General features: G+C 36.6%; 1 protein-coding gene across 8 annotated transcripts in view; it reads left to right on the top strand.

The window, feature by feature from the left end:
* The window catches only part of LOC138753253 (poly(A) polymerase type 3-like), an 86,558-nt gene that overhangs the window by 11,298 nt on the left and 51,198 nt on the right, over positions 1 to 24,062 (top strand). For 6 of the 8 annotated variants that reach the window (XR_011351062.1, XM_069916038.1, XM_069916040.1 and 3 more), the window contains 8 exons: positions 3,355 to 3,525; positions 6,005 to 6,071; positions 8,713 to 8,794; positions 11,168 to 11,277; positions 11,362 to 11,415; positions 11,769 to 11,880; positions 14,630 to 14,719; positions 15,902 to 16,040. Coding sequence is in view for 7 of the 8 variants with exons in the window: in XM_069916038.1 (XP_069772139.1) it covers positions 3,355 to 3,525; positions 6,005 to 6,071; positions 8,713 to 8,794; positions 11,168 to 11,277; positions 11,362 to 11,415; positions 11,769 to 11,880; positions 14,630 to 14,719; positions 15,902 to 16,040 (825 nt within the window). In the remaining variant the exon portion in view is untranslated. Of the gene's footprint in view, positions 1 to 272; positions 469 to 3,354; positions 3,526 to 6,004; positions 6,072 to 8,712; positions 8,795 to 11,167; positions 11,278 to 11,361; positions 11,416 to 11,768; positions 11,881 to 14,629; positions 14,720 to 15,901; positions 16,041 to 18,766; positions 18,831 to 24,062 lie in introns of those variants that run through there. The other 2 variants (XM_069916037.1, XM_069916042.1) reach the window with 2 other exon arrangements.

Below are 24,062 nucleotides of genomic sequence, written 5' to 3'. Positions count from 1 at the left end.
AGAATAAATCAGCTCGTAATGGAATGACTCAGCAGATTCAGTGGGTCGAATAGCCCTTAATGCTCCTATATTTCATGGTCTTAAAGCTTCTTGAGAGTACAGTAAGAAATAGACTGAATTGTTGGCCTTAATTCTGTTATCTGAAGAAATGTGAACAAGCAACTAGTGGGGCTCAGTGAGGGAAAGAATATAATCCAGTGAATTATATTTTTTGTTTTAAAAAGAGAAAATTTGTCATCTTGGATTCCATCTTACTGCCTCTCCACTCTTAGATCATCGAGACTACAGAAACATCTGTGTCAGACAATGTTCATCGACTGCAGCTCAATTTAAAGTACCATCATACCAACAAAACTTGTGACCAAACTAAAACACCTGGAACTCTTTTTAAATCCTCTGCAACTGGATCCTTGACTTTGTCAGCAGAGCCCAGTCAGTGTGGATGGGCAAAACTGACCATCAACACAGGTATTCCAAAGCTTTGTGCTTCGACCCTTGCTCTATTCCTTGTACGCCTATGACTGCCTAGCCAAGATCAACTCCAACCCCATCTTTAAATTTGCTGACACCACTATTGTTGGCCGAATAAATGATGGAGATTGAGAATCTGGTTGGATGGTACCAGAAGAACAACCTTGCATTCAACATCAAGAAGCAGAATCAGAAATTATTATCATGAAAATGTCATGAAATTCATGAGGCACAAAGTAAAAACACAAAGCTGGAGAAACTCAGCTGGCCAAACAGTGGACTTTAGCAAAGATAAAGATGCACAATCAACGTTTCAGGCTTGAGCCCTTCAAGGAATGTAAACATTTTGGCAGACACCCAACATTTACAGGTGTAAATATTGCTATAAATTACACTTTTGAAAATGCATAAATAAACTAGTGCAAAAGAAGAGAGAAATTTAAGTTGTCTTTAGTTCATTGTCCATTCATAAATTTGATTTTTGGGGAGAAAAAGAGGCCGAGGTGCTGTGTATCTGTCCGCATTGATGGAAAGGAGGTGGTGAGACCGAATCTTCAAGTTCCATATTTCAGAAAACACAGGAAATGCATCATGTACCTTCTAACTCTTAAGGAATCTTACACCCAAAGGCTAAAAGATTGATGTGTGACACGAGTTAATGAAGACAGATGGGTCAATTTGAGTTTATTTCATGGACAGGGAGTAAATGAAATATTAAAAGCTGTTGTGTCCAAATAGCCTGAAACAAGATGTTTTTTTTTTGTCTTCTGGGAGTAACTGCTGAATGTTTACAGGCGGATAAATGATCAGTTCATAATTTCAGTATCTTCTATGGATGAAGTGAACATGTATTTTTTTCCATACATGAAGTTGGAAATGTCACATTGCTGTGAATTTTTTAATACCGGTGGAAATCTGAAGTAAAACATGATGGAAACATTGAACAGGTTAGGCTGAAGTCAGCATGGTTTGCTTCAGGGGAGATCTTGCCTGGCCAGTCTTGAAATTCTTTGAAATAATAAGCGGGATTAGACAAAGGAGAGTTGGTGGATGTTGTTTGGATTTTCAGAAGGCCTTTGACAGGGTGCTGCATATAAGACTGCTAAATACATCCATGTGGTCAATTAACCCGTACATTTTTGGAATGTGGGAAGAAACTAGCGCACTCGGGGAGAAAACGCAAATTCCTTTTGGACAGCATTGGATTTGTATCCAGCCACTGGCTTTTTAATAGTGTTGTGCTACTATACCATCTTAACCGCAGACAGGGAAACAGTTAAGGTTTCAAGTCTGTGATCCTTCATCAGAAGCAGGTGTTTTCGGCATTGTTTTTATTTCTTATAGCTGCGCTGCTGTCCTTTGCTTGTATGGTTTTGATTTGATAAGTCCAAGTTTTTTGATTGCATCACATAACCTGATTTAGTTTTTGAATATTGGTGAGTAATCTCCATAAAGGTATCTTGAAAATAAGAAAACAGAAATGGAAAAGGAGGAAAGGTAATGATGGAAAAACGGAAAGAGAAGATAAACAAAATATAAAAGGGCTACGCTGAACTATATGTCTCTAAATATTAATGGAATACATAACCAAATTAAAAGGAAGAAACTACTAAATTTAAATGAATAAATGTATTCCATTAGAAAAAATAACATATAGTTTAAGAAATAATATTGAAATATTCGAACAAGTATGGGAGCCTTACATTAAATACAATAGCGAAAACCTACCGGGGACAAACATTACCTAAGTTGATGGAAGGAGAAGGAAAGAAAAGAATGGACTCAGTAGAATTTCTGGTGTATTTTTGTTGAATGACAACATTGTCTGACTGGCTTAATGCAACCTAGATTGTATACCTAAAATGGATGAGTGGGGGGGGGGGGGAGAAAATGTCACTGTATATGTGTGAAAAGGAAAAAGTGTATATCATGGCTAATGTGATTTATGGTGTGAAAAATTAAAAAAAAAAGGTATCACTGTGTGTTCAGTGGCAGCTCAAAGGCTGTATTATTTAATATCTGGTTAAAATGTTCTTACACTTTAATAAAGATTGATTTTAGGTTGCAACTGGATATACTTGATATTCTGTTTGAAGTGATTCATTAACTTATTTTTAATTATTTTTGCATTATTCACTGCATCTTGTTCTGCTCAGCTTCAATCGTTACTGTCACACTTCGTGTGCTTTGACCAAAAGTGATCATTAAACCAAATCTTTGTAAAATGGTCATAAACTGCCCAATTGCATTCATGGTTGCAATATTTTTTGGATGTTGTTTACAGTGCTGTACACATGAAACTGTTCCTGTCCGTACTTTGAAGAACATTTAAATTCAGCTGAATTCGAGCTGTTTTTTCTTAAAATTCTTAATTTACAAATTCATAAGCTGCTTTTTGAAAACAGTTATACAGTCAACATAGTGGACTCTAATAAATTTACCTGCATTTTTTTTAAAAGGTATCTTTGACTCTCTACAAATTCAAATTTCAGTGAAAGTAGAAATGGCAATGTTGCTGTGGCGATGATGGACCCAATTGTGGTCGACAATGTGAAGGTTTAAGTTTAGAAATCCATGTTCTTCAAATAATGTCAGGACTATTTCAGCATCTTGTCCCTTATCCATTAGTTCTGCAACTGAAGTCTTGTGAGGTGCCTCTGTGTGGAGGCAGTAATGTTTTGCTTTGTTAAATGATCTCAATATTCTGGTACTACTACGAGATTGAGAAATGCGTATGATGTCTTCATTACTCGTGGATCAATTTCATAGTGAAATGATATTTTCAGAGAGCATTAAGGATATAACGTGCTATTCTACCCTGAAATTGTATTGCGAACAATGAGTCATCAGTGCATTATGTTGATACTTCGTTTTCTTCCTCAGCCCGTCTTCAAATCAAGGATCTCTGCACCCCCAAACTCAAAAGCATTATGGCATTACATCTTCAATCAGCTTGGCTTTGCCAAAAGAAAATGATTATGTGCTTACCCAGAAACTTATTGAGGCACTAAAACCCTATGGTGTTTTTGAAGAAGAGGAGGAATTGCAGCACAGGTATATATAATCTTCAGTTTTTAAGGCAACCCAGACCACATTTTAGTCTTTCATGGAATTTTTCCTAAATGCTTTCATTATTCAACTCATTGTTGGGAACAGTGGTCCATAGCTATAATTCATGATCAGTTGCAGATGTAATAATTCATCATCTGTTTTGTGATTTGGGCATCGTGTAAAAGAGAGACTTGCTTAGTGTGTAATAGCTTTGAACATTTTTTCGCTGTGTACCAACTGGGGAGGCTTGGAAGATGCTGTTCTGGATGTGTTCTCAATTCTTTTCTTTTGTTAACACTTGCCTCAGCTGTGAGTCATTAGATATCAAATTATAAATAATAGCTTCTATATACAAAGCATATACAAAATAAAATTTGAGAAACAAAAGCCATTTGATTCACTGTATACATTTTATCACAACCTCAGTCCTACCTTGGAGCATTACATCTATTTTCCTTAGTGTATCAAAAGCGCTTTGTCAATGGCTTTCCCTCGTGTTCCAGAACTAAATCTTGAAGCTCATTAATTAGCAACTTAATTAGGCACACTGTGGCACATCAACTTGCTGTCTTGAAAGTACTTTTTTAACATGAACAAAAAGGTCAAAGACAGCATTGCTGTCAAGTTGCACACAGTCCTGACCTGGGCATTGTCACGGTTCCTTCATTGTCCTTGGGTGAAAAACCTGGACTACAGAGGGAATAGCTTGACTTCATCAAAATATTCATAGGGGAATCAATAGAAGAATGTTGGATTTACTAATACATTAAAAAATAATAAAAACATTTTAAACATTGCTTTGACTTCTGTTAGTAACCCTATTTGCTTCAGACAACTGGTTGCTTGGATCATTTGTCAGATTTTCAAAACTCCAGTTAGATTGCTGTGTTAAACTCTTTAACCTTATCTAAAATATTCTTGATGTAAGATGCCAATTATATTGGGTTTGTGCAGAATGGAAAGATGGATGTTTAATTTGCTATTTCATTCTGAAGCATCAACTTGTCCTTCTATGCAGAATTCATGGCTTGTGTCAAAAGATGGGTGGCAGTAACATGTATGCTTACTGGCTTGATCAAGGCATAACATTAACACCTGAATAAAACCTAACCTGAATAAAATTGCAGTGGAGAGTTCTGTGAATTCTTTGTAGCAAGTAGCCTTTTGCACGACTAAAAACAGTTCAGATAAAATTGATCACAGTAACAGGCTGAAATGTGTGAATTGTCTTGTAAGAAAGAAATTGACCAGGATTTTAGGATGGGAGATGATTGTGCATTACAGGATCCTAAAAGATATTGAAAGGGTGGGTATGGAGCATGTTTTGTGGGATAATTTTGAATTGGGGACCACTGTTTAAGAATAAACGAGTCACGCATTTAAGACAAGTGAGACTTGCTGGATGTGTTTGGAAACTCTTCCTCAAACAATGAATAATTTTAAGGCATAGGTTCATCTTGATAAATTAGTTACAGAAAGATTAATTTGAGTAAATGGGAATGGGGAATTGAGGTTGCGGCTGAGGGTGGTTGAACGTTTCAGTTTGATCAGTTAATATGTGGCAGTAGCTGGGGTGTTGGGGGTGGGAGATGAAGAAGATCATGCCCGACAAAGCTGGGAAAATCAAATGGCCATGTCATATTCCCTGTATGGTCAAAAATATTTAAATATTTGTGTTTTGCAGATTTTATGAAAATTGAATGAATTAAACTTTAATGAATTAAAGATCTAAGTTGATTAATACCCAAGGCGCTCACATCCATTCCTCTCCACTAAAATGTGCTTGCACATGTTTTTTTTTTGCACATCCAAATTGTACTTTGAGGACTTCAGCATTCAAGTGATTTGACAAATGTGAAGTTGAACAATCTGTGGTCACATTGTCATTAAGATGAATATTCCTTATATCTAGACCAGTATTTTTAATTTGACAGTGAATGTTAATAACCAACTGTTTGTTACCTGTGGTGATTATCCCAAGGTAATAGTGAGCTAAATTAAACTATTGCAGTCTATGTATTGAAAACACATGGTTGTTGATGGGAAGTAAATGATTTTGATTATATGATGATGAAGCCATGTCATTAGAACACATGTAGTTTCACACTGATTTGTACCCCACAAGTTTTTTGTCGAGACAAAACACTTCTATGTCACTTTTGACTCCCACACTGTTTTTAAATTTGGATTGCCAATATAGCTTTCAGTGTTGAATTGACATATGTCCACATAATACGTGTTAAGAAGATTAAACCCATTGTCTTCATCCTTCATGCTACACTTGCTGGCCTTAAGCTACAGATTTTTCATTTGTTTTCCTATCCCTCACTTGTATCAACTCTGAAATTCCCTTGACCCTGGTACTATTGAGGATGTTGTGTGTCCTTTATCCATGTAGTAAACCACTACCCAAATTTAAAAAAAATACTAATTTTATTTTTTTTTCTGCTGTACTGACTTTTCCTTTTGCCTCCCTTTACAGAATTTCAATTCTGGGAAAGCTAAATAGCTTAGTGAAAGAGTGGATCCGTGATACCAGTGAAATTAAGGTAATACCATTCAAATTTTGAATGCATGCTTTAAGTTGCTATTCCAATCGTGGACTGACACAGAGGCCACTTTGCCTATCCCACTCACTGAAGAATTTGTGTCTAATCCCACTCTTCAGGCTCAAGCCTTTTGCTAGTCACAGTTCTTCAACAATGCATCCAAGTACCTTCTAAATGTGATGAGGGTTTTAGAATCCAACAGTTTTTCAGGCAGCAAATGCATCACTGTTGTTGACCACTGGCTGAAATTAATTTTTCTGTCATCTCTGCTAGTCCTTTGGTTATTTGCTCCATGGCCATGGGAAATAGTTTTCACTGTTTACTTTATCTAGGCCCCTCTTAATTTTGTGCCCCATTTAAATTTCCCCTCAGTTGCATCTGTTCCACCCATCTCCTCTTTCCTCGTAGATAAAATATTTAAGTCCAAAGAAAACGTTTGTAATTTTTCATCATCTCCAGTGCAATCATTTTTCCTTTAATACTTTGCACTTTAGTTATTGCCAAATCAGGAATGCATGTGGTTGGAGCATTAGCTTTTGGCCCATTGTGCATGCTAACAAAATCATTTTAACTGCCTTAATGGCATGCACCACTGCATAGCTATGCTGGATAATGTAGGCTTGTTACCATGTTTCAAAGAAACTTTTTTTCTCAGTTGAAAGAGGCTGCGTGATTCTTCCAAATTAAAAATCGTGCCAGGGTTTGGCTAAAATTAGTGGTAATAGTTGCAAAAGTATTTGAAGCCCATTATAAATTTGGTAACATTGGATTTCCATATTTATAAAGTTGGATTCAAGTTAATTTTGCAAAGGTGTACAAGCTCATGTATATCCATGGAATGTACTGAAATTATAACAATATGTGGTCTCAACTTCAGAACAATTAATGACTCTAGTCTTACCACTTGTTATACTTTTTTTCTTTTTAAATTGACTTAGTTAATAGCAAACTTGGCTCCTTGTGGGAGAGATTAACACAGGGTCTGAATTTGTGTTCCATTTCCCTGAAAGTGTTGGTGTCATTAAAGATGTTAACTCCACACTCTGTTCAAATGGAATTTAAAGTTTCCATTGTGGTAAATTGTATTGGCATTCTATCCATTCATCCTTAAAATTTTTCACACTATGGACCATTTTAACTAAAATACACACAAACCTTTCCCTCTTGAATATACACAGTGTCATTTTCTCCCCTTTCCCCCCCCCTCCTTCTCACCCCCTCCCTACCCACTAAACGTTCAACATATTCAATAAACCCATTAAACCATGTCATCATACAATGAAAATAAACAAGAAAATTGTGTCATCTACTTTTACACACTGGGTCAGTTCATTTCGTCTTCTCCTTCTGTCATTTTAGGGGGTGGAGATCCACAGTAGGCCCTCTCTGTTGTGTTCCCAAATTTGTTCAAATACTGTGACGTTATTTTTTAAATTGTATGTTATTTTTTTCCAATGGAATACATTTATTCATTTCTATGTACCATTGCTGTACTCTCAGGCTCTCTTCTGATTTCCAGGTTGACATTATACATTTTTTTGCTACAGCTAAGGCTATCATAATAAATCTTTTTTGTGCTTCATCCAAATCGAGGCCAAGTTCTTTACTTCTTGTATTACTTAGAAGAAAGATCTCTGGATTTTTTGGTATGTTGCTTTTTGTGATTTTATTTAATACCTGATTTAGATCTTCCCAAAACTTTTCTACTTTCCCATATGCCCAAATTGCATATACTGTTGTTCCCGTTTCCTTCTTACAGCGAAAACATCTGTCTGATACTGTTGGGTCCCATTTATTTAACTTTTGGGGCGTGATATATAACTTGTGTAACCAATTATATTGTATCATGCGTAACCTCGTGTTTATTGTATTTCTCATAGTTCCGGAGCATAGCTTTTCCCATGTTTTATTCTTTATCTTTGTTTAGATCTTGTTCCCACTTTTGTTTGGGTTTACAGCTTATTTCATCGTTCTCTTTCTCTTGCAGCTTGATGTACGTGTTTGTTATAAATCTTTTAATTATCATTGTGTCTGTAATCACATATTCAAAGCTGCTTCCTTCTGGTAACCTCAGCCTGCTTCCCAATTTGTCCTTCAAGTAGGTTTTCAGTTGGTGGTATGCAAACATTGTACCGTGAGTTATACCATATTTGTACTTCATTTGTTCAAAAGATAATAATTTATTTCCCAAAAAGCAATTTTCTATTCTTTTGATCCCTTTTCTCTCCCATTCTCTAAAGGAAAGGTTATCTATTGTGAAAGGGATTAGTTGATTTTGCGTCAATAATAATTTTGGTAGTTGGTCATTTGTTTTTTTTCCTTTCTACGTGAATCTTCTTCCAAATGTTGAGCAGATGGTGCAGTACTGGTGAACTTCTATATTGCACCAGCTTTTCATCCCACTTACATGTTCCATTATTCTTCCTTAATGTCATAAAAAGTCCAGGCCTAAAATGATGGTTACCCCTTATTTCCTGTGGATGCTGCAGGACTGCCTGACACATTTGTGCATTACATAAATTTGATGAAACATTTGAGACATGAAAAAATTGAAAAGATGCTTTTTACATGCTGATTCTTCCTTTGTGGAAGAATATTTAAATCATTATGCTTCAACTAAATCTATTAAATTCTTTTACAGAACCTTCCTCCATCTGTAATAGATAATGTTGGTGGGAAAATTTTTACATTTGGTTCATACAGATTAGGAGTGCATACCAAAGGTATGTTGAATTAAATGTATTGTCTCACCAAATGTATTTTTCAGTGAATGCTTGTAATCCCTCTGGCAGTGAAAAACATTCCACTGACTGAAATCTGCTGCTTTATTGTGACTTTCTGACAATGAAGTCCATTCATTCTGAGTGAAGATTCAAGTCATTGCTGACTTCCCACTATCCATCTTCCAGGGAGCATTTGGGTGTAATTTTTAAATTGTTGGTGGTAAGAACAAGAATCCAATTTGAGATTTTGTAGGAAGTTTCCTAAACCAGTCAGATGGTGGGAGAAGGGAAGATGGCTTGTCGATAACACTGCAAAGTGGAGAGAATGAGAAGGTCTGACAATATAAAATGTGAAAGTTACATTTTGGTTTATTTATTTAGAGGACCATAGAAGGGAGTTCAACTTTTTGCTATGGGTGCTTTGATTTCATAGTTCTGTGTATGGATAAAGGAATTTTAGGATATTAAAGGTTATGGGTGTGATGTGAGGAAAATTAGATTGCAGCGTAGGTTCGCAGAGGTTGGCCCATGATCATGGGCAGTAGGGCCTGTACTTACTGCAATGTTCTATGTTTGAAATTGATGAATCAGAGATGTATTTCCATAATAATAAATTAAGCTATTTGAATCAAAGCTGAAGTCGTGGTGTTGCACAATTTTGCTGATTTTGATCTTTTTTGTGGGGGGGGGAAAGCTTGTGCAGAGCTTGGATGAATTACTTGATGCCACAATCAAATTGCAGTGAGTACAGTGGCAGTGGTGTTGACCTATATTTTGGCAGTGGTGTTGACCTATGTTTTGGCAGTGGTGTTGACCTATGTTTTGGCAGTGGTGTTGACCTATGTTTTGGCAGTGGTGTTGACCTATGTTTTGGCAGTGGTGTTGACCTATGTTTTGGCAGTGGTGTTGACCTATGTTTTGGCAGTGGTGTTGACCTATGTTTTGGCAGTGGTGTTGACCTATGTTTTGGCAGTGGTGTTGACCTATGTTTTGGCAGTGGTGTTGACCTATGTTTTGGCAGTGGTGTTGACCTATGTTTCTGCAGTTTCATCCAGTTGAGTGGTGAATATTCTCTCATTCCTCTGGGTTGGTGTGAGATGGTGGAGGACCTTAAGTGTCTTGAGTACTGCTCAATAACCACTGTATCAACTGCTTCACTTAACCCTATGATTAATCATTGGTAATAATTCCAATATATTGATGGCAGGAATGGTGGAATCAAAAGTTTTGTGGAGCATTTGGGGTTGTATTTGATATTGTTAGGTTTTAGTCTGCCATTGTCCAACCACTTAAAATGCTCCAGAGTGGAATGCAACACAATACTTGCCACTTAATTGGATGAATCTCTAGAAAAGAAATGTCAAGCTATTCACCCTTCTGTTGTTTTGAACTTGCCCTTCATTTTGTTTCTGCTTGTTAGTTCAGTTGTAGTGTTGTGAAGCCAAGTTAGTACGATGGTAAAGTTTAGTCAAGTAAGATGAGCCAATGGTTGCCTTCTGTCTTGTAGCCAAGTATGATTGTATACTTTGCCTTGTAAAGAAGGTTTTAATTTTTTTTCTAGTTCCTCTAATTTTTTACATTCTACGTACTCTTAAGCAATAGTTGTTAGATGGTCTTTTTCAAACAGCAAGTTAATTCATGGTCTCTATGTACTCATTGAAAAGCAATTGATGGTTTAAATCTTGTGTGAGAATTAGTACAACTTAGTGATTTATATTCTTTTATCAAAGCATCTTAATTCCCTTAATTCATTTATATTTTCCTTGTAGATAAAAACAAAATTCAGTTTGTACAGCACCTAGTAGCCCGAATATGCCTGGGATTGTCTGATCTCAGAAGTTAAGCAGGCATAGGATTGGTCATTACTTGGAGGGGAGACCGCCTAGGTGCTGTAGGTTTCTATGAGGGGCGCTGGATAAAGTAGCAACTCTGCCTTGCGGGAGACAAAAGTTAAAGAATTTCATCTACGTTACATTCTAAATGTAGTATTACATGACAATAATGGAACCTTTACAAATTTAGTAGTAGACAAGGAGATGGTGTTCTTGTGCCCCTCTCACAACTTAACCCTATCCCTACCCAGCCCTTTTCTAACTGACATTTGTGTTTTCCATTTTCCCTGCTGGAACAATGGGATAAAGTTAGGTGTGTAATCTTTTTGGTTAAATGGCCTACTTGAGACTGTCCAAACATGATACACTTGCTGGAAAGCTTTATGGACCTATACATCAGCAAGAGTTAATATTTTCAGACAGTAATAGGAGGAAATGCTGAAGTAACAAAACCCACGAATATGAAAGCTTTTGGCTTGAACGAAGTTGGACAATTAACATTGGATGTTCACAGTAAAACAAAAATCTTTATTCTCCTTAGGTGCTGATATTGATGCATTATGTGTTGCACCTCGTCATATTGAAAGAGTTGACTTCTTCACATCCTTCTGTGAAAAGCTGAAGCAGCAAAATGAAGTGAGAAATTTACGGGTGGGTACAGTATATACTGCAGTCCTGGCTTGTCTTATGCTTGTACTTGGTCACTGTGTTGACAGCTGTCTATTTATTTTGCAGGCTGTTGAAGAAGCATTTGTTCCAGTCATTAAACTATCCTTTGATGGTATAGAGGTATTTTTAAATAATTGTGACTTCATGCTTCAGTTAAATATGTGTATTTTTATTTGAGGTAATTCATTTTGAGAAAGTAAACTTCTAATAGTAATAAAGTTGATGCAATTCTATAAATGATGTTTTATTCCCACACGTCCTTATGACTGAAACATTGATATGAGTTATATATAATAGCTGCTTGAAAGCCTGATGTGTTCCATGTGCAATTTTGTTTTATTGCATTTTATGAGAGTAATATAAATATAATTGAATGCATGGATTAAACATGTTTTGAATCAAATCTTTAATGTATAAATCATATTCCTTTTTTAGGAATGGCTCAGTTTGGAATTGTGTATTTTCTGTTTTAGATTGATATTTTGTTTGCAAGATTGGCTCTTCAGACAATCCCTGAAGATTTGGATCTTAGAGATGACGTGCTGCTTAAAAATCTGGATTTGAGGTGCATTCGAAGTCTTAATGGTAAGTGATTATCATACAATGTGTACATTGGTGAACCCACCCAATATATTCATAAATACCCATATGTGGGAGAGAACTGTGTTTTTGCTACTCGAGAGAATAAAATTGGTTTAAACAGAAAGTCATGCATAAGGAGTTAATCACAAAGGGTGTCATTATAGTGTACTAGTACTTGTTTAGATAAATATTTCACATCATGAGAAATATGGGGACTGTCTCAGTTTAAAGAAATCTATCCTCTTGTTGGATGTAAAATTCAAAGCAGTTCTCATTACTCTTCATCTTGATATGGTTTAAAATGTTGTAAAAGCCACTTCAGGATTTAGCAGTTAGAACATCTTTGCTTTTCACTTCAGGTTGGTTAACTATCTGAGCTCCAGTGCTCCTGTTGTGATCTCCCAGTGGCCACCCATTTCAATCCCCTGCCCCATTCCCTTGATGGCATGTTTGTCCATGGTCTCGCGCACTGCCAGACTGAGACCACTTGCAAATCGGAGTAACAACACTGGTTTCCCATCTGGGCACACTTCAATCGGATGACATTAACTTTGTCTTTTGAGGTCTCTGTTACCAACCCCATCTATTTCTGTTTTCCTCCACTACTGTCTTTCTCTTGCCATTTCCCTGTTTCCTTTCCTTCAGATCTACATTCACAGAGCCATCCCCCCCCCTTTCAAATCCCACCTTTCCTCTCCTGTCCTACATGTCCAATAATTTTTTTCCAGTTGGTCTATGCTTCTCCCACTGTCCTGTGTTTCCTTCTCCCCAGCCTTTTAATTCAGGTGCCTATCTGCTTTTCACTCATACATTCAAGAAAGCCTCTGGCCTGAAATGTCATTTATATATTGTGACAGATTATGTTGTGTTTGTATTGTATGGTTTTGGGAGATAAATTGGGGTAGGTTTTTTTTTAGTGTAAGTCACCTACAAACAGCATTGGGGTACACCTTTAGTATTAGCGTATACAGAGCCGTTGTCATACCCACACTCCTGTTCGGCTCCGAATCATGGGTCCTCTACCGGCACCACCTACGGCTCCTAGAATGCTTCCACCAGCGTTGTCTCCGCTCCATCCTCAACATCCATTGGAGCGCTCACACCCCTAACGTCGAGGTACTCGAGATGGCAGAGGTCGACAGCATCGAGTCCACGCTGCTGAAGATCCAGCTGCGCTGGATGGGTCACGTCTCCAGAATGGAGGACCATCGCCTTCCCAAGATCGTATTATATGGCGAGCTCTCCACTGGCCACCGTGACAGAGGTGCACCAAAGAAAAGGTACAAGGACTGCCTAAAGAAATCTCTTGGTGCCTGCCACATTGACCACCGCCAGTGGGCTGATAACGCCTCAAACCGTGCATCTTGGCGCCTCACAGTTTGGCGGGCAGCAGCCTCCTTTGAAGAAGACCGCAGAGCCCACCTCACTGACAAAAGGCAAAGGAGGAAAAACCCAACACCCAACCCCAACCAACCAATTTTCCCTTGCAACCGCTGCAATCGTGTCTGCCTGTCCCGCATCGGACTGGTCAGCCACAAACGAGCCTGCAGCTGACGTGGACTTTTTTACCCCCTCCATAAATCTTCGTCCGCGAAGCCAAGCCAAAGAAAGAAAGAAAAAGAAGTCACCTACAAACAGCATTGGGGTACACCTACAAACACTTTAAAACCGATTTTATTTAAAATACTGGAGCACTGCTGATGTTGCAAAAGCTTTGGAGAGTGCCCAAGAGACTTCACTGATAGATTGTTGTTTACAAAAAGGCAACAGATGAAAGAACTTGTTGGAGCCACAGACTGTCTGGAGTGGAACTTGCTGTTCTAAGAGGGTCATGTGGTTTTGCAAGCAGAGAGAGTAAAACAGGTTTTCTCTGAGTGAGAGAGAGAGAGAGAGAGAGACCGAGACCAAGATCAAGATCAGTTCTGCAGTTTTACGGTCAGCAGCAGCAGCTGGGACTGGAACAGGACAAGCTGGCAAGTTTGTGGAAAGCCTGTTTGGAAGATGGCCTGGTCAAAACCCTTGTGGTTCATCCAAGAGGAGAGGACTGGCTGTCTAATATTTCACTTGAAATAAAGAGAAATAAAAAGGAACCTGTGGTGACCTGAAAGAAAGAGGTTATCATCTGGAGTACCCTGAGGAGGCAAGTTTCTTTGGCAAGACACTGAAGTGGCTGATGGAAGTAAATCAGTTGTGGGTGTCTTGGAACAACAAATCTCTCTCTGAAAAGCGACAAGCACCTTCCTGAGCGGTAACCATTTAACTTGCAAGCACCAAAGCCTGGTGAACTTTATAAATGTTAAATTCTGTGCACAGTATAAGAATTGCCTGCAACCAGTGAACTTGAAGGAATGAGGAGGTGAGATTGGACTGTGAATCAAAGAACTTTTCTGAACTCACACACACATTACATACACGTGTGCTTAGAATTAAAAGGGGTTTACATTAGGTTAGTTAAGTCAATAGTGATAAGTTAAAGTGTGATTCTGTTTTCATGTTTAAAGATAATCAAAAGCAACTTTTGTTTAAGTAACAATTTTGTCTTGGTGAATATCTATTGCTGCTGGGTTTGTGGGTTCTCTGGGCTCGTAACAATATCTCCTTTGGGTGCTTAGTTTTTCCAGCATCTTTGTTTTAACTATTTTAATGACTTGTGGATTAGGTCAGAGCAAAATTCACAGTTAAGATTTTTAAATTTCACATACTTTCAAAACAAAATAAATTGTGCTTTAATGTTTTATTTTTCTGTTGACAGGTTGCAGAGTCACTGATGAGATACTGCATTTAGTACCAAATATTGAAAATTTTAGACTAACTCTGAGGGCAATTAAATTATGGGCAAAGCGTAAGTTCTTTAGTTTCATTTTACTTCAAAGAAATCTCTGGTTAATGTGCAGCTTCCATTTTTGTGGCTACATTGCAGTCCTTCCTTGAACCTTGTAGCACTCACCAAGCTTTGATATCAATGACAGGCTAAATAGCCATCAGCAAATGTATTCCCTTCAGACTGTTGGTTATAGAACTGTTGCCATTCTCACTTGATCATGACATTTAAAAGAATGCCAGTGATTGGGTTAATTTCCAATTTCTCATTGTAAATGTGTGGCCCCATGTGGGATTGAGCTAAGATTAGATTCATCCTGTGGTCAGTGTTGAATTAAGTTTACTGAGAGGATCGTGGAAATCAATCGATGATCTTGCCTCTGTCCATCAATGTCTGTAAAATGTATTTGTGGAAAAAGCAAGACCAGAGTTATATTTTTTAAATTGCTAGTGGATGTTGAATCCGCACCTTCAAAGATAGTTCTAAGTTTCCTCTACTTGTGACATATGAAACTTGATCAACTGGCAATGATATCTAATCTCAATGGTTTTTTTTAGCACTAGTTTTAATACTGTTCAAAATGCTCAGCTCAAAAGTGATTTGGTCCCACACTTGATCATTTGGAGGCCTTTGGGGAAATATTTTCAAATTTGTGAAATATGAACTTGTACTATAATCATTGATCATATCAAGAATTTTAAACATTTCTTGGGAAGTAAAAGAATAGTTGTGACTCAGTGTCCAGTTTCTTCCTCCTCCAATTTGAACTAACCTAGTGGTGGTTTATAGTGTGACTTCAGGTTCGTGTATTTCAAAATTGACCTCCATAGGACTATAGCCAGACCCTTTATCACCCAAATAACAAGATACAAGTTAATGATGCATTGAGTTCAATCTACTGTAAATACCAGGAAAGTTTGAATTTTCCACTATCTCTCCTACCTTTTTGTTTGCCTGAGTCCATATCTTTTTCATCCCCATGACCCCCTTGTTTTCAATCATATGGAATGTCACATGGAGAGACAATTTAAGAGTCTCTTCTGAAGCCTACTGGACAGGATACATGCTTTCATTTGGTGTATAACCTGTAGTAGTTAGGGAAGAATTGATGTATGTTTGGGGTTGGAATAATAGGCCATATTTTAAATGTAATTTTAAAAAAAAATCACATTGTTTAACAAGAAATTCTATGTTTTTAAACAGGCCACAACATTTACTCTAACATACTAGGCTTTCTGGGTGGTGTGTCATGGGCCATGTTGGTGGCACGAACATGCCAACTGTACCCCAATGCTGTTGCATCAACACTAGTACACAAGTTCTTCTTGGTTTTTTCAAAATGGTGAGTATTGATATTTGTGAATCTGGTTTGCATCATGTGCTTGTTACCACTTGAATTTCTCTGGTAGCATTTGTTTAAAAAAGTAATTTTGTTCGGAGGTTTGATTTAAATGAAGGTATTTGAAATAATAGCAATCTGATCTGCTTAATGCTGGGAAACTATTTCCTCTCAAAACAAGATGACAAAGTCTTAAAAATTAGAGCTAGCCAATGTAAGAGTGAAATCAGAAAACTTTTTTACAAAAAAAGTGAAGATGTGCAGCCATCTCTCCCAAATGTGAGTCAATTAAAATTCGAGGCATATATGATACATTTTTGTTAGTTGGAATAATTAGTGATTTTATATTTTAAAGTTTGTAAATGGAGTTGAGATGCAAATGATCCTCTATCTGCTTGAATGAGGAAACCTTCTAGATGGGCAGAATGGTTAATTTAAATGTTTAAACAAATTTTTTAAAATCAGTCATGCAGCATGGTACAGGTCCTTCCAGCCAACAAGCCCATGCCGCCCAATTGACCTACAACTCCTGTATGTTTTGAAGGGTGGGAGGAAACCGGAGCACCAAGAGGAAACCCACACAGACATGGGGAAAACGTACAAACTCCTTATAGACAGTGCCAGATTCTAACCCCAGTCACTGGTGCTCTAACCGTGTCATGCTAACAGTTACACTAACTATTCCCCTTGCCACACACCCCCCCCCCCCCCCCCCACAAATTCCTGTGCCTTTATCTCTACCCTAGAGTATTTTTGTGGAAATCAATTGTTCTGGTCCATGGTCTTGTTAGTGTTTATCCTATCCAACTTTCCATCTATTTTCTCTAATCTCTATACCCTATGTAGCAACTACTTTCCATTATAGTCACTTGGAGGATAAAAGAGTCTTGTTGTCTATAATTTATTCAAATAAATTTGTAGTAAAGTTCGGTTTTCAAAACTTTATTAAATGATATTAAACATTGTTAATGTTATTATAAGTTGCTAAATGTTGTTACAAGCAGTTAAATGTTGTTAGACAGTCAATAGAAAATATCGGAACATTCTCTGTATCCTCCATTTTGCAGGACAAAAGAAACTAAACTAAAACCTTATCTCCTGGTGAGCAGAGATAAACTAGCTATGTCTCTGAAGCCAAGATGTTACTAGGAGACAGCATTTAAAATTGTTAAAACAAAAAGCCACAAACGGACTGTGAGCATGAAATAGATTTTAACCCCTACAATACTGGGCCCTAATTATTATGCTTTTTTTAAAAATAATTACCATCGTAAAGAAAAATAAAACAGTACATAGTAATGTGTTTCTCTCTCTCTCTCTCTCTTTTATATATATATATATATATATATCAGTTAAATTTCAAAAGAAAATAAAATTCAATTATCAAAGCTTTCTGCCTCTTGTAAAAGACATATTTTGGTCATTGGTTGGTTCAGGAAGCCAGTTTTAGTCTTGATCTGAACTTGACGTACAAGTCCCTTTTTGTCCTGAATGGTATTGACAATTTTCCCCATCAATTACGAATTTCGAGGTGCTGAAATTGCACCTGATCTTAAGCGATTTCTGTCATTCTTTCGCCCATCTTTTCCAGAATGGGGTTGAGTTTACAAATGTGGCTTGTCCTTATTGCAAATCTCTTCCTCTGGCAAAAGCATATAATCTTCCATTAACCAGTTCTTCAACTGTGACATCTGTTTTCTTGTCAATTTTTCCTGTCTCCTTTTGTGATTGATCTCTTCGTTGGGTGTTATGGAGATGAGGCTACATATATAGAAGCAGTCTTTTAAGTTTGAGCATCCATGCTGTTTGTTGCCTTTCTCAAACTATTTCAGGATGAGAAGTAACAGATTAAGTTACCCTGATTTCAGGGTCCTCTAGTAAGATTTCTTCTAATTTATCAGGATTTTGAGGCCAATTTTCCTGAGGCTGTTGAAGAAACCGAGGCCTGAGCACCCACATTTCTTTCTTCAGAAAAGGCTTAATTTTCAAACCTTGGGAAGTCAGATCAGCAGGATTATTAACTGTGTTAACATATCTTCACTGTATTAGGCGAACTTTATCAGTGATTCTGTAGCCATGAAAGTTTGAAGCCTTGTGTTTTTATTATTGATGTATTTGAGCACAGAGGTGCCATCAATCCAAAATATAGACTCTGTTAGTTCCGTCTGCAACTCTCTTTTCAACATTGTGTCCATTCTTCTCACCATGGTAGCTGCCATCAACTCCATTTGGGGGGGGTGATGGCTGGCTTTAATGAAGCCATTCTGGCCTTTTCCATTGCAAATCCACAATGTATCTGATCCTAGTTATCATGCAGTAGCAGGTAACTCACCGTTCCATAACAGTTTTCACGTGCATCAGCAAAATTATGCATTTGAGCAGATGTCACTGTTCCAGATTTTGGGTTTGAAGCATCTCTCAATCTTGAAGTCTTCCAGATTACTAAGATCCTGAATCCAACACGTCCATTCCTGTACAATAGAGTCTGATGTTACTTCATCCCACACAAATCTTGCAGGATCTTCTTGGCAGTCAGGACTACTGGTGCCAATATTCCTAGAGGATCATACATCGAGTTGACTGTTGACAGAATTCCCCTTCTTGTGAGAGGACAGTCCATCAAAATTATTTTGAACTTAAAAATGTCACAATGAACCCCTAACACCCGCTCCACAGGAAGGTTGTCATGGTCTAAGTCCAGATTCTTTTTCTTTTGCCCTCTCTTTCAGGTATGACAGCCAACACATGATGGCTGTTACTTATCCATTTGGTAAGTAGAAAGCCTCCCTTGAAACAGATGGATCGCAACTCATGATAAAGAGCTATTGATTCTTCTGTAGCTGCAGAAGTGAGACAGTCATCCACTTAGAAGTTATTCCTGATGGTGCTTATAGCTTGAGAGCTAAACTGTTCCATATTGCCCTCAGCACACTTCCTCGGCAAAATTCACATAACTTTGTGATGAAGTTGCTCCAAATAGATGCCCTGTCATTTTGTATTCTATCATGTTCTAACCGTAGTCTCCATCTGGCCACCAAAGGAATTGTAACAGGTCACTGTCTTCTTTCACTACTTTCACCTGGATGGAACATTGCTTCAGTGTTTGCAGTGATGACAACAGGTTTTGTTTTTTTTTTTTGGTTTTTTTTTTCACACCATAAATCACAATAGCCATGATATACACTTTTTCTTTTTCACCCATTTACAGTGACTTTTTCTCCCCCCCCCTCCCTCCTCCCAAGCCACCCCCCCCCTCTCATCCATTTTAGGTATACAATCTAGGTTGCATTAATTCAGTCAGACAATGTTGTCATTCAACAAAAATACACCAGAAATTCTACAGAGTCCATTCTTTTCTTTCCTTCTCCTTCCATCAACTTAGGTAATGTTTGTCCCCGGTAGGTTTTCGCTATTGTATTTAATGTAAGGCTCCCATACTTGTTCGAATATTTCAATATTATTTCTTAAACTATATGTTACTTTTTCTAATGGAATACATTTATTCATTTCTATATACCATTGTTGTATTTTCAAATTATCTTCCAATTTCCAGGTTGACATAATACATTTTTTTGCTACGGCTAGGGCTATCTTAACAAATCTTTTTTGTGCATCTTCCAAGTCAATTCCAAATTCTTTATTTTTTATGTTACTTAGGAGAAAGATCTCTGGATTCTTTGGTATATTGTTTTCTGTTATTTTAATATCTGATTGAGATCATCCCAAAATTTTTCTACTCTCTCACATGTCCAGATTGCATGAATTGTTGTTCCCCTTTCTTTTTTACATCGAAAACATCTATCAGATACTGTTGGGTCCCATTTATTTAACTTTTGCGGTGTAATGTATAGTCTGTGTAACCAATTATATTGTATCATACGCAGCCTCGTATTTATTGTATTTCTCATCGTTCCAGAACATAATTTCTCCCATGTTTCCTTTTTTATCTTTATATTTAAATCTTGTTCCCATTTTTGTTTAGTTTTACCATTTGTTTCCTCATTCTCCTTTTCTTGCAGTTTAATATACATATTTGTTATAAATCTTTTGATTAACATTGTATCTGTAATCACATATTCAAGGTTACTTCCCTCTGGTAAACTCAAATTGCTTCCTAATTTCTCTTTCAAGTAGGATCTCAGTTGGTAATATGCCAGCGCTGTATCTCCAGTTATATTGTACTTATCTCTCATTTGTTCAAAGGATAAGAATCTACTTCCTGAAAAACAATTTTCTATTCTTTTAATCCCTTTTTTTTCCCATTTTCTAAAGGAAAGGTTGTCTATTGTAAAAGGGAGTAGCTTATTTTGCGTCAATATTAGTTTTGGTAATTGATAATTTGTTTTATTTCTTTCTACATGAATCTTCTTCCATATATTGAGGAGATGGTGTAATATTGGAGAAGTTCTATGTTGTACCAATTTTTCATCCCATTTATATAATATGTGTTCAGGTATCTTTTCCCCTATTTTATCTAATTCTAATCTCGTCCAGTCTGGTTTTTCCCTTGTTTGATAAAAATCTGATAGGTACCTTAATTGTGCGGCTCTATAATAATTTTTGAAGTTTGGCAATTGTAAGCCTCCTTGTTTATACCATTCTGTTAATTTATCTAGTGCTATCCTCGGTTTCCCCCCTCTCCATAAAAATTTCCTTATTATTTTCTTTAACTCTTTGAAGAATTTTTCTGTCAGTTGTATTGGCAATGCCTGAAATAAGTATAGTATCCTTGGAAAAATGTTCATTTTATTACAGTTTATCCTTCCTATCAGTGTTAGTGGTAGCTCTTTCCAATGCTCTAAATCGTCCTGTAATTTTTTCATTAGTGGATTGTAATTGAGTTTATATAATTGGCCTAGATTTTTGTTTATTTGTACACCTAGGTATCTTATTGCCTGCATTTGCCATCTGAATGGGGATTCCTTCTTAAATTTTGAGAAATCCGCGTTATTCATAGGCATTGCTTCACTTTTATTTACGTTTATCTTGTATCCCGACACTTCTCCATATTCCTTCAATTTCTTATATAGTTCTTTTATTGATAGTTCTGGTTCTGTTAAGTACACTATCACATCATCTGCAAATAGACTGATTTTATATTCGCTGTCTTTTATTTTTATTCCTTTTATATTATTATCTATTCTTATCGATTCTGCTAACAATAATGGTGATAGTGGGCATCCCTGCCGCGTTGACCTGCTTAAGTTAAATTGCTTTGATACATGTCCATTTACTGTCACTTTCGCTAACGGTCCCTTATCTAATGCTTTAATCCAATTAATATACTTCTCCGGTAAACTGAATTTTTGCAATACTTTGAACAAATAATTCCATTCTACTCTGTCGAAGGCCTTCTCTGCGTCTAAAGCAACTGCTACTGCAGGTGCTTTATTTCCTTCTACTGCATGAATTAAGTTAATAAATTTACAAATATTGTCTGTTGTGCGTCTTTTTTTGATAAATCCAGTTTGGTCTAAATTTACCATTTTCGGTACCTGTTCTGCTAATCTGTTTGCTAATAGTTTAGCTATTATCTTATAATCTGTGTTTAGCAGAGATATTGGTCTATATGACGCTGGTGAGAGTGGATCTTTCCCTTGTTTTAGTATCACTGTAATTATTGCTGTTTTACATGAATCTGGTAAGTTTTGTGTCTCATCAATCTGGTTGATTACATCCAGGAGGGGCGGTATTAATAGATCTTTAAATGTTTTGTAGAATTCTATTGGGAGTCCATCCTCTCCTGGTGTCTTATTATTTGGTAATTTTTTTATTATCTCTTGTATTTCTACTGTTCCAAATGTTTCTGTTAATTTATTTTGTTCCTCTATTTGTAGTTTTGGTAGTTCAATTTTAGTCAAAAATTCATCTATTTTCCCTTCTTTCCCTTCGTTTTCAGTTCGGTATAATTGTTCATAGAATTCTCTGAAGTTTTCCTTAATTTCTTTTGGATTATATGTAATTTGTTTGTCTTTTTTCCTTGTTGCCAATACCATTTTCTTAGTTTGCTCTGTCTTAAGCTGCCATGCTAAGATTTTGTGTGTTTTTTCACCTAGTTCATAATATTTCTGTTTTGTCTTCATTATATTCTTCTCCACCTTATATGTTTGTAATGTTTCATATTTTGTTTTTTTATCCGCCAATTCTCTTCTTTTGGTTGTATCTTCCTTTATTGCTAATTTTTTTTCTATGTTTACTATTTCCCTTTCCAACTGCTCTGTTTCCTGATTATAGTCCTTCTTCATCTTGGTTGCATCACTTATTATTTGTCCTCTAATGAATGCTTTCATTGCGTCCCATAGTATAAACTTATCTTCCACTGATTCCGTATTTATTTCAAAGTACATTTTTAATTGTTTTTCAATAAATTCTCTAAAATCCTGTCTTTTAAGTAGCATGGGGTTTAATCTCCATCTATACATTCTTGGAGGGATGTCCTCTAGCTTTACTGTCAGTATTAAGGGTGAATGGTCCGATAGCATTCTCGCTTTATATTCTGTTTTTCTTACTCTATCCTGCATATTAGCTGATAACAAAAATAGGTCTATTCTTGAGTATGTTTTATGTCTAGTCGAGTAGTATGAGTATTCCTTTTCTTTTGGGTTTTGTTTCCTCCATATGTCCACAAGTTTCATTTCTTGCATTGATTTAATTATAAATTTGGTTACTTTGTTCTTCCTGTTAATTTTTTTCCCCGTTTTATCCATATTTGGATCCAAATTCAGATTGAAATCCCCTCCTATTAGTATGTTCCCTTGCGTATTAGCTACCTTCAAAAAGATATCTTGCATAAACTTTTGATCTTCTTCGTTAGGTGAATATATATTAAGTAGATTCCAAAGCTCTGAATATATCTGAGATTTTATCATAACATATCTCCCTGCTGGATCTATTATTTCCTCTTCTATTTTAAATGGCACATTTTTGCTAATTAATATAGCCACTCCTCTTGCTTTTGAATTATACGATGCTGCTGTTACATGTCCTACCCAATCTCTCTTTAATTTCTTGTGCTCCAATTCAGTTAAGTGTGTTTCTTGGACAAATGCTATATCTATTTTTTCCTTTTTCAGTTAATTTAGTAGTTTCTTCCTTTTAATTTGGTTATGTATTCCATTAATATTTAAAGTCATATAGTTCAGCGTAGCCATTTTATATTTTGTTTATCTTCTCTTTCCGTTTTTCCATCATTACCTTTCCTCCTTTTCCATTTCTGTTTTCTTATTTTCTACTCTTTACCAGACAACATTCCTACAACATCCAACATTTTCCTTATTCTCCTATTTCTATCTTCTTTATCCCCAATCTCCCCTTCCCCTCCTGAGTTGACCTTTATCCCTTGTCGGACAACCACATCTCCCCTCTCCATTTGGATGACAACAGGTTCTTTACAGAATCTAGTTCAGACTCCTCTCAATGTTCTGGTCAAATCTGGACCCTGTAAAAGCTGAGAATTTAGTGAAACTCCCCTAAACCTTGCTCTGCAGTCAAATACCACTCAGTTTTTCCTTTTGTAGGTGAAAAAACCCATAATGTATGTAGTAAGTATCATTTTTTTTGCCATCACTTCATACCAGGATATCTTCTGGTACTTTCTCTGCATAAACTTTAATCACCATGTCAGACACGCAGTTGGTGTAATCTGAATCAAAGGAAGGATCTTTCTTTTTTTTAAAATTTTTTATTTTTCACACTATGAACCATCCTGACCAAAATACACACAAACATTTCCCTCTTGAATATAAGGAAGGATCTTTCTTGAGTCTTCTTTCAATTCAGTGTATGTTGTTCGACAACACTTCTATTATCAGGCATGCAAAATTCCCTTTTCTTTAAAGGTAATCCAATGCAATAATGATCATCAACTAGCTTGGCAGATTTTGACACCAAATCCAAGAACTACTGGTCTTCCTTTGAAGGTTCTTGATATCCCTGAGGCACTCAGGAAAGTTAATCTTGAACTGCTGCTTCCACATTTGAAGTTTAGCAATCGATATATTGTTGACACTTCTAGCCGATTGGTCC

The sequence above is a fragment of the Narcine bancroftii genome, chromosome 2 (assembly GCF_036971445.1).
Source record: "Narcine bancroftii isolate sNarBan1 chromosome 2, sNarBan1.hap1, whole genome shotgun sequence".
Lineage (NCBI taxonomy): Eukaryota > Metazoa > Chordata > Chondrichthyes > Torpediniformes > Narcinidae > Narcine > Narcine bancroftii.
The sequence above is the reverse complement of the archived record's forward strand: the minus strand, read 5'-3'. Positions and strand labels throughout refer to the sequence as shown.